Source organism: Artemia franciscana, chromosome 2 (assembly GCF_032884065.1).
Source record: "Artemia franciscana chromosome 2, ASM3288406v1, whole genome shotgun sequence".
Taxonomy (NCBI): Eukaryota; Metazoa; Arthropoda; class Branchiopoda; order Anostraca; family Artemiidae; genus Artemia; species Artemia franciscana.
The window spans coordinates 33,943,331-33,955,130 of NC_088864.1; the positions used below are offsets into that span (position 1 = coordinate 33,943,331).

Consider the following 11,800-nt stretch of genomic DNA (forward strand, 5'->3'; position numbering starts at 1 on the left):
AACTTTAAAATATTTTTTGTCTTACAGCATTATCTGAAATTTTCCATGCTTACTCTACTTTATCGTTGGGTTTCCAAGTCAATAGGTCAATTGACCTTTATGGTTCTTACTACTTATAACAGTATTATTATTTTTTCAGGTCTCCCAAAGTGGAACAGTTGAGATTTGGGCGAAAGCTGTAGACGATTCTTATAACACACAGCCTGAAACGTTCGAAAACATATGGAATATTCGTGGGGTTTTGAGCAATGCATATCATAAAGTTAAAGTCCATGTGCAATAGAATTGTTCTGTTATTAGTGTTTTTTTTTTGTTGTTGTATTTTTACCTTCTTGCTTTTACCTTAGTGGTTTCATCTGTAAATGCTGTAAAAATACGCCAAGAGCAACCATATAAAATTATTGTACGTTCAAGCAGTCATTTTTCTTGCATTTTTCGTTCGTTTAAAGTTAGCATTTCCAATGCTTGTTAGACACTAATACTTTACTTAAAAAATAAATGTATTGTAATAGATGCTACCTGTTTGGTACGGTATTAAACTGTTGCGTTAGGGATGAAATTCGCCTTTTCTTTCCCAAATATTAGGTCTATTCATCAAAAATAGGCGCTAGAAACACGAAATTTGTTAGCGTTTTTCTTGTCTAGATACAGAGAGATATGGGGAGGGGTAAAATCTATGAAAAAAAGTTTCAGTTTCAATCAAAAATTGTAACCTTATTTGCTCATGCCCTTTCACATGGAGGGGGGGGGGGCTGAGGGTTCCTTTTTGCTCTGCACATACACACACATCTCACCCCAGTCCATGGTTAAAAGTCCAGATTATGTTTTCGTCAGTCTGCTCATTATTGCTCTCTATCTTCTTTTTTTCCTTTTGTTTGAACAAATCATGTATTATAGTCAAGAATCTCATGTTTTCTATTATACCAGTGGTTTGTTTATTTATATTAGTTATCTATTGATTTTATGTCGAATAATTGTTGGAATATATAGCTGGTGTCGGGAAAGTGTTTGCAGTTATTAAGTTAAAAGCTTATTGCTTTTAATGGATTATTTGTGAATTTTTTGTAACAAAATTGACTGTCTTTATTTTCCTATTAAAACATTAACATGTCTATCAATAGTATCTGCTATAATGTACATAGAACAATAAGTTTATTGTTTGAGAAATTTAGGTGTGTTTTGTAAGCAAAATAAGAATTATCTAGCTGTATTTTGAAACCTTTATTGATTTTTACCTGTTTGCAACTTTGCTTTATTCGAAGCTTTGTAAAAGAGAAAAAAAATTTTTTTTTGGTTTTGATGAAAAATGTACTGCTCCAAAGCTTAATTATCTCGGTAAAAGTAAGGGGGAACTGCTTCTAGAGAATTGGGGTCCATGAAGGTTATGTTGACTTTTTACCTCTCTCATGTCCAACCTTGTAAAGTTCTTAAAATCCTGTTAAAGCAGATATTCTTATGCTTGTCTAACTTTTTGTACTATTATTCTAGTTTGGCTTAGAACATGCTTCTCCCAAATTATGGGCTTTGGCCAACTGGTTCCTTAGATTAAGACCGATCCAAAGCCAAAAAAGTTTTCCCTTGAAGTTTACCAGATATTCCTAATCTAGCAAGAAGAGAAGACGAGGAGGTAGGGAAAAAAAACCCTAAAGCTCTATTGGCTGAGGAATCCTATTTATGTAGAGGCACCCCCTTACCAACTTCTCTTTTGAAAATAAATTCGGCCTTCAGTCATAACTACCCCCCCCCCCAAAAAAAAAAAAGAATTCTTTATTAGAATTTAAACTGTGGTAAAAAAAAATATAAAATGAACACAAGTAGTTCAATAGTCAATCGAGGTAGATGGACCTTACCGACCCTTCCTGTACTTCGACCATTCAAGTAAACCTATTGCTCAGACTTGAGTATGATAAGTACTTTAATTTTGTCACTTAGGATAGAATCAGTTTATTGGCAGACAATGTGGCTTTCTGCTTACCACCACACCATGTTTTCGATCAGGCTAATTGATCAGGATGTATAGCTACTATTTTAAAGCATAATTCAGACCTTCGATGAAAATATCAAGACCATATGAGCTTTCAAAAAAATTCTGGAACCAGCTCTTTCCCTTCTTCCAACCTTTACCTTTTTTCGTCTCAAGTACTAGGCATTGAATCCGTCCTGGTGATTAATTATATTTTTTAATTCCAAAAAATAAAAGTGTCGAGTATTTTTATGGTACTTGGTATTAACCAAGTGACAAATAGCAATCGCCAATTCTGTCGGTCTGTCTGTCTGTCAGTCCCGGTTTTGCTACTTTAGGCACTTCCAGGTAAGCTAGGACAATGAAATTTGGCAGGCGTACCAGGGACGAGACCAGCTTAAATTAGAAATAGTCGTTTACCCAATCTGACCATCTGGGGGGGGGGGAGTGGGGGGCCGGTTAATTCGGAAAAAATAGAAAAAATGAAGTATTTTTAACTTATGAATGGGTGATGGGATCTTTATGAAATTTGTTGTTTGGAATGATATTGTGTCTCAGAGCTCTTATTTTAACTCCCGACAGGATCTGATGACATTGGGGGGAGTTGGAGGGGGGAAACCTAAAATCTTGGAAAACACTTAGAGTAGAGGGATCGGGATGAAACTTGATGGGAAAAGTAAGAACAAGTCCCAGATACATGATTGACATAATCGGAACGGATCCGCTCTCTTTGGGGTAGTTGGGGGGGGGGGGGGTAATTCTGAAAAATTAGAAAAAATGAGGTATTTTTAACTTACGAACGGGTGATCGGATCTCAATGAAATTTGATGTTTAGAAGATATCGTGTCTTAGAGCTCTTATTTTAAATCCCGACCGGATCTGGTGACATTGGGGTGGGGGGAGAGTTGGGAGGGAGAAACCTAAAAATTGGAAAACACTTAGAGTGGATGGATGGATCAGGATGAAACTTGGTGGGAAAAATAAACACAAGTGCTAGATACATGATTGACATAAACGGAACGGATCCGCTCTCTTTGGGATAGTTGGGGGGGGGGGGGTTTATTTCTGAAAATTTAGAAAAAATGAGGTATTTTTAACTTACGAACAGGTGATCAGATCTCAATGAAATTTGATATTTAGAAGGATATCGTGGCTCAGAGCTCTTATTTTAAACCCGACCAGATCTAGTGACATTGGGGGAAGTTTGGGGTGGGGGAACCTAAAATCATGGAAAACGCTTAGATTTGAGGGATCGGGATGAAACTTGGTGGGAAAAATAAGCAGAAGTCTTACATACGTGATTTACATAATTGGAACGGATCCGATCTATTGGGGGGGGGGGGTTAATTCTGAAAAATAAGAAAAAATGACGTATTTTTAACTTACGAAGGAGTGATCGGATCTTCATGAAACTTCATATTTAGAAGAACCTCGTAACTCCGATCTCTTATTTTAAATCTCAATCGGATCAAGCGTAATTGGGGGGGGGGACCGGAAATCTTAGAAAATACTTAAAGCGGTGAGATCAGGATGAAACTGGATGGGAAGAATAAAAACCTGTCTAAGATACGTGACTGACATAACCGGGCCGGATCTGCTCTCTTTGGTGGAATTGGAGGGGGGTAATTTTGAAAATTGAGGTATTTGTAACTTACGAAAGGGTGACCAGATCTTAATGAAATTTGATATTTAGAAGGATCTTGTGCTTTGAAGTTCTTATTTTAAATTCCGACCAGATCCTGTGACGTTCGGGGGAGTTGGAGGGGGAAATCGGAATTCTTGGAAAACGTGAAAATTGGGGTATTTTTATCTTACGAATAGATGATCGAATCTTAATGAAATTTGATTTCTAGAAAGAATTCATGTCTCAGAGCTCTTATTTCAAATCCCGACCAGATCGTTTGACATTAGGGGGAGTTGGAGGGGAAATCTTGGAAAAACACTTGGAGTGTAGGAATCGGGATGAAGCTTGGTGGATAGAATAAACAAATGTCCTTGATACGTGATTGACAGAATCGTACTGGATTCACTCTCTTTGGGGGAGTTGGGGGGAGGGGTTCAGTGATTTGGTGAGTTTGGTGCTTCTGGACGTGCTAGGACGATGAAAATTGATAGGCGTGTCAGGGAGCTGCACAATTTGACTTGATAAAGTCGTTTTCCCAGGTTCGACCATCTGGGGGGCTAAAGGGAGAGGAAAAATTAGGTATTTATAACTTACGAGTGGGTGATCGGATCTTAATGAACTTTGATATTTAGAAGGACATCGTGACTCAGAGCTCTTATTTTAAATCCTGGCCGGCATTAAGCCTCTTATTTTCCTTTTTAAATCAATCTATTGAGTCATAGAATTTTGATAGAGCTCATACCATATGATCTATTGGCTCTTAGCTCTTCTCGCCTCGTCACTAGTGCAATATGAGCTCTTAGCTCTTGTTCTATATGAGTTATAAAAAAAATATAAGGGTCAAGAGTTTTTCCTGTATGAGTTATAAAATAATGAAGATGAATCTTATTGTGGATCTTCATCCAATGAGAATTTTTAGGAATGGGTATTTGCTTCATTCGAGCTAGAAGAAATTGACAATATTTGGGACAAATAGTGTTTTAGTACCTTAAGTTCAAAGATTACTTTACATAGTTTTACGTACTATGAACCAAAATGGAGTCATTCTGTTAACCTGTACACTACAATTTTCCCTTATTTTTCTCATTTAAATTCGCAAAAAATGTACTATTTGCGCAAAAGTTTAAAAAATCTTATTTTAGCCCTTCTGTAAAATCCATAAAATGGCATGGGTGTCGCAAATTGAAATTTGGCTCATTAGAGATGATTTTATATGAAATCAGCATAAAAAATCTTTTACAAAAAAGGAGTTTTTCAGAGTAAAGTAAAGAAACATTTTGACACCTAAAAGTAGCAAAATAAAGTTTTTTGAAAATTCAAACCTCATAAAGAACAGAAATGACTATTATGAGTAAATAAAGCTCAAAACGGACAGAAATTAAAAGGAATAATCCTGTCACACATAAATATAACAACTACTGCTATAAATAAATAAACTAATTCTAACACACATAGGAAAGTGAAATGAAAAATTAGATCATACTAAAAATGAACACAAATTACCATGAACATGAGTATGCATACCATCCCAGAAACTTTCTAAGCGTCAGGGCATCATTTGTGCCGAAACAGCCAATTAGTTTCGAGTTTGTTTTCTGCATAGACGATGCTCACCTCACCAAGAAACTAATTATTGTCATTGTTAAGTCGATAAGTATATATATATATATATATATATATATATATATATATATATATATAGTAGTGGGTCCTAGCATTTGATAGGCTTGTATATTTTTGATCCTCGCTGTCGCTTGTCTTTTAACCGCAGATAATTGCGAACTTGTTGATTTCATAGTGTCACCATAGGTTCGATATAACTACCCTGGAAAAAATACTAATTATTCCTTAAAGTTGTGGTCTATCTAGATTGTTTTTGGGGCCAGAGATATCAGTATGCCACTTTTCAGAAAAAAAATTGTATTTCCGGTTTTGAAGAAAAATTAACACATATACGCAATTATTGCTAGTTTAATTTATTGAAAAAGGCATTCATATTAACAAAAAGAAGTTTCGTTGGGAGTTTTCAATACTTTCTTCCATACAACATTATTTGTTCGTCGTTGATCTTCAGGTGGTTGCAGAACTTTTGAGCTACGTTGCCATTGAACATGGGAAAATGCGACGTATATATATACTGTGATTAAAAACAGTTGTATGGAGGTTCACGTAAACAAATTCGAAACTTTGCCCTTGTGATTAATGTTTTATCATCGAGCATGTCAGTCGGAGTAGAAATTGATGTCGTCGAACTGAACATCCGAGTTGACCTTTGCTGGAGTCGAACGTAACTCGAGAAATGTGAACTTCTTTTCCAGGTTTTCCCCAAGTAAATATATTTGCCTTAATTATGTTGTTACATACTTCATAAACAACAAGACGGGTCCCATTACATATCTCGTCAGAAATATCCAAGTTACGTATAAGCATAAGTATTGTATTTGTCTTTAGTTTCAAGTCATTCGGTAGCAAAACTGCAGCCAGGATTGAATTGCAATTTTTCTAAGGAAAAATGTTTGAAATACTTCCAAAGATGACTTTTCTTATTCACAAATCAAGTTTTTCACTGTGGTTGCGTACGAGTTGAACAGGCGAGTACTGACGAAAATCACCTCCATCAACGAGAATCTTCCCTCCAAATAGCAAATGGGATTTGCAATGGACCGCAGAAATTTATCCATATTTTTGTAGGCATATTTTGTTACTTGGGTACCATCGGTGCTTCTTCAAGTAGGAAGACTTTTACTTCAGGTAATTTTAAAGCTTCGTTTGAACCATTTCATAGGCCTAGAATAGAGTATGAGGAGTGTGGAACTTACAACTCAAATGTCTTGTGTATTGTTTGTCCAAAAGTCAATAGAGTTGATGCATCTCTAGCAAATACCATACATTTTACTTCACGATTTTCACTGCACACAATGTGACACAAGGTTTTATGCAGAAATAACTTATCGATATCACTTGGTCCACCTATAAAAAAGATTGTTTCAACATAATTAGGCTCATTGGCAGCCTGCAAAATATTGTTTACAATTTCAATCTGTTTTCCTTGCAGAAGACGATACATACTTTCTCCAGTATCTGCTGGCTCTTTAGAATTTAGAAATTCCATTTTTTGTTCACCTTCGTATGTCTCAATGTTATCCATACCATATGGTTTCACCCGTTAACTAAAATATCGACCTTCTATTGCCATCGTATTTACGCGCAGTGGTGTTGTTTGGCATTTGTATATCTAATCTATAATTTTCGTTTATAGATATAAACATGATGATTATTTTTTATGTTGAACCTCCGCACAACAGGTAGAGAATTGGTGTGCTTTTTAACACGGATGAAGACGGGTTGGTTGGATTCGAGGTGGCCCTCCTCCCTGTCAGCCAAGTGCACATCACATAATCTTTCTCATTTAATTATGCCTAAATATTACTGTCCTGAGTGTAGTAACCCAGCAACTAGTGGGACGGTTCAGTGCACCAAATGCAATCAATGGTGGTATCCTAAGTGTGCAAGGATCACACTTGGAGCAAGAGAGAAACTACTGGTATGGTTGTGCTTAAATTGTGACTTCCCCACTTCATCTTAATTTACTAGTGGTATGGAAATTCCGTGCAAATTTACGCCACGAGCGAGCCTTAGACCTAGACCCTTTGCCTAAAACACATCCATAATCACACCAAGGACTTTTAATCCCAAAACTAAGACAGTAACTAGGCCCAGCAGTGAGGGTAAAACTCCATGCACGAATTGTTCTGAACACATTAATGAAGTCTCAGCCTTTCGTGATGTTCCGTTCCGTTCGTGAGGATCAATTCTCAGCTATTCAAAATGAACTATTACCACTGCGACATTCCCACGAATCACTCCAATCTGATATATGTAACGTTCAGAACTTAACTGACAAAAAACAACAAATATTGACACCCTAATGATGCATTTAAATCAGTTACGAATCCATTCTCCTATGCCACCCGAGAAATTACGCTCGTCTACCTTTAGCTCTAAAATGAATAATTCTATACAAGCCGCGAGCGATCAGATTCTTAACTCATTAAGTGACGTAAAAAGTGAATGCAGAGTGAGAATGATCCTCGATGACAAGGTTCAGGAAAATGTTAAATTAGCTGACGTGAGGTTAACTGACGAGAATAAGTTTCGTGACATTCAACCAACTGAAGATGAAACACTAATTGTTTTCGAGAAAATAGTTCAACGAAAAGTTACGTGCAAGTCCTTAACCAATAAAACGCATAATATTATATGCAGGTTTTTGTAGGGAAGAAAAACGTTATCAGTATTTACATATTTGTAGGCATTTTATATCAGGATGTTGCAAAAATAGCACCTGTTCTTTCGATCATCTTAATTTATGTGCAGATTTATCATGTGTCGACAGTGCTTGTAATTTGGCCCATGCTTTTAGGTCTTCGATCCCACTTAAGAATTTAAATTTGTCAAAAAACAGAAAAGCTACCCTGGTTGTCGGCCAGTCTATGTCCCCATCGGTCCCATGCCACCGTCAAGCGCCCATGCCCTTGGGCCTAAACTTTCCAAGTCTATCTCTGAGTCGGATTTCTGGTCAGTCCCGGTACACAACTTCCCTTGGCCTATTTCGGTGGCTTCATTTCAGTCGAGTAATCGGCACAAATCAGTTGATTCTTTTTTACTGAATGTACCAAAAATTAAATTGCGATGGAAACCAACGCTGGCACAAAAAGCACCAGTTTACCCCTTTCATCTCCAGCCAGTAGCTCTTGACTTCTTTTTGATAGTTTCCCCACCGTCTTTTTTCCCCGATTTCCCTCAAAGTATCGATCCTCACTTCCAATAGATTTACCCCCCTTCTTTCAAACCCTCAATATGATATGGTGTACAGGGATACTACTACTCCTAATGTTAGGAGATGAAAGTCCATGGTTCCCCCTTCTGGTCACCCCACTACTAGGCAAATTGATCTTGATCCTACCCATAGTACCCCCATCCCTGCTAAATATGATAAACCCCAGCCACCCCAAGAAAGTGTCCACAGACATCCTCACCCTCAATTTCCTTTTTCAAATCATTTTCCAGATAAAACGGTTGTTTCTGGTACTCATAACAGTAAACATAAGAATAGTAAATTACGGTACCATTTCCCTAGGCTGTTATTAAGTAATGCAGAAAGCCTTAATTTGGAAAAATTTATTAAGCTTGAAATTACGACGAATGAGCTAGCATCAGATTTAATTGGTATAATCGAGGTTCAGTCCCAAAACCTGGATGCTCTGAAGATGGCTTATTTTAATGAGTTTATTAAAATCCTCCCACATAATCATGACCTTGCTAAAAAGGGTGGAGGGGTAATGATTTTTAGTCGTGATAATTTGTCGCCAAGGGAAGTAAAGGTTCCAGGAATAAATGAGCATGATGAAATAATTTGGATTAAAGTTAAACCGAAAGTTCTACCACGCCCATTAACTAATGTCATTGTTGGTTGTTTTTATTATTCACCCAGCCAAAAATCAAAGCATCGTAAAAATTTCTTGAAAAAACTCCATGCATTGCTTGATTACCTTCAATCTAAACATCCAAATGCTGGGATCCTACTCACCGGTAACGGAAATGAACTAAACACAAGTCATCTTTGTCGGGAAGCTAATTTAAAACAAATTGTTAATATCCCAACCGCAAAGGTGGTACTTCCCTTGACATTGTTTGTACAAACATGCATGATTTTTTTCAAAAACCCAATTTGCTCCCCCCCCACTTGGTGACAGTTACTATTTTACGCTTTCGCTAAATCCGATGCAAGATCCGCAAGTATAAATTTGATGTATTTAAGTATCGACCAATTACTGATAGTGTTCTGCTCAATTTCGGAACATGGCTTTCAGAAGAGCCATGGGAAAATGTGTTTGCTGCCGATGAATCGAATAAGAAAACCAATTTTTTTTTGGTTTTTTCTAAATTTTTCCAAGAAAAACGTGTCAATAGTTATTTACTTCATTTTCCAGAGGTCAAAAAGAGAAGATGTTCTAATAATAAGCCGTATATAAATGATGTAATAAAAAGATTAATCCGATAAAAATTAAAGCTGTTCCGCCAAGGAAAAACTGAAGAAGCTAACCTACTAAGGAAATCTATTTTTTTTTAAAGCAGATTCAGAAGGCTTCAGCCCAGTATCACCGTAATAAAGTAGTGAACTCTTTAAAGCATGACCGAAGCAGTGGTATAATACAGTCAAGAAAACCAGTGGTAAAACAGTCGAAAATTTTGACTTTAATCTTGATGTTCCCCCTGAAACTTCAGCTAAATCCTTAAATAAACACCTTGCCGCTATTGTACAAACCCTCCTGTTCTCTCATGTAATGTTCCCCGCCCCCCAGCAGCAGACCCCCTTGATGTTCCAGTTGATTTAGTAAAAGCGTTTCCTGATAATTTATCAAAACTTCTATCAAATAGTTTTATAATTCAATAGCTAGAAGTGGTTCCTTCCCTAAGTGCTGGAAAAAAGGATACATTACACCCATACAGAAGAAAGGTGTTAGATTGGATTTTTATGGAGTCCGCCCAATCACCTTAACACCGATATTCTCTAAACTGTATGAGAGTTTCACAGCAGATTGGCTTAAAAATGCAATCCTTGTACTTATTGATAAAAACCAATTCGGAAACATAAAAGGTTTATCAACAACACATTACGTGGTCAGTCTCCTTGATACTGTATATAAATTGTTTGACGAGCCAGATACCTGGCTCACTTTCCTTCTAATTGACTTCTAAAAGGCTTTTGATCTGGTTAGTCATAATGTTGTAGTTGAAAAATTTCTGAATGAATTTAATTTACCCTATTTTCTAGTCAATATTAATGTATCTTTTCAATCAAATAGGAGTCAAGTTGTTAAGAACAAAAATGTTTATTCTGGCTCACTCCCCATTTCTTGAGGTCCGTAGGGTATGCTTTTAGGTTCTTTACTGTTGTTGATAATGATTAACAATCTTTCTAATGAATCAGCCGATAGATGGGAGTTTGTGGCTGACATGTCATTGCTTGAAACGTGCAGAAGAAACATTAAGAGCAGTACAATGGAAATTCTCAAAGACGTTGCAAGTGAAGCAGCCCAGTCAAAAGTGAAAGTGAATTCCCATAATTCTCATGTTATGACCTTTATTTTTCTTAAATCGAAGCCATCGTTTATAACCCCAATGCCTAATGAAATAACTACAAAGGAAAACCAAACTCTTGGGGGTCACACTGACTAGCGATTAAAATAGGTGGCCCGCATTCGCTCTATGGTTAAACAGGCTAGTACTTCTCGGGCTTTCCTTAAGCTATTTGCTAAATTTTCATGCTAAAAAGCACGTATCCTTCGCCTTTATATATCTTATCCATCCACAGATCAAGTATGCTTGCCCGGTGTGGTATTTTGGTCTTACAGTGGATCAGTCCGATAGGCTAGAAATTATCCAGAAGAGAGCCCTGAGAATTATTTACGGTCGGGACAAAGTGCCGTACATTCTCCTTCTCAAGGAATTCCACGTCCCTACCTTGGTAGCCCGAAGCGTTACTCTTTGTACCAATTTTTGAAATAATCTGCGTCGTAACCCACCCTTTCAATGTATACTCCCAGGCCCTTATTGCCCTCCAAAGCCCCGTCAACCCCGACCAAAAGCACAAAAAATCCCGGCTTTAAATCCTACTAATACAATAACTGAGCGTTAAAGAAAGAACTTTGTGCTAGCGTTTGTTGAAATCATAAATAAATGAAATTTGTAGTGCATCACGTTAATGTGTCATTTGTATTGTTAATGTGTTAGTTTTGTTGTTTCATTTTTATTTGACTGGTGAGCTGGATTCACCGCTGTATGTTTTTTATAAAGTACTTATGTTTTTACTTCATTCTCATTTATTTTACTTATATTACTTACTTTTACTTATTTTACTCAGATTTCACTTATGTATTTTTGTTTTTGTACTTAGGTACTAATTTTTATTTACTGTACTCATTTTTATTTTATTCATTTTTATTCATTTTATTTGACAGGCCAGTTTGTTTCAGCACTGTAGGCAATATTTCACTTATGTACTTATGTTTTTTTATACAATGTAGGCTAGCTGACTGAAGGCAACAAGTTCGGCAGTTTTTTATGTTGTGAGAGTTTGCTTCCTAATAAAGTACTGTTCTATTCTATACGCATTAAAAAAGGCATTTTGGATGTCACGGATTCTTCTA

At 36.6% G+C, this 11,800-nt stretch overlaps 1 protein-coding gene across 2 annotated transcripts in view; it reads left to right on the forward strand.

Annotated features, from left to right (window-relative positions):
* Window positions 1-1,114, forward strand: part of LOC136040409 (sulfite oxidase-like) — an 86,060-nt gene extending 84,946 nt beyond the window's left edge. For both annotated transcript variants that reach the window (XM_065724692.1, XM_065724685.1), the window contains exon 11: window positions 140-1,114. In XM_065724692.1, coding sequence (XP_065580764.1) covers window positions 140-283 — 144 coding nt within the window. In that variant the 3' untranslated portion in view covers window positions 284-1,114. The remainder of the gene's footprint in view (window positions 1-139) is intronic.
* The last annotated feature ends 10,686 nt before the right edge of the window (window positions 1,115-11,800 follow it).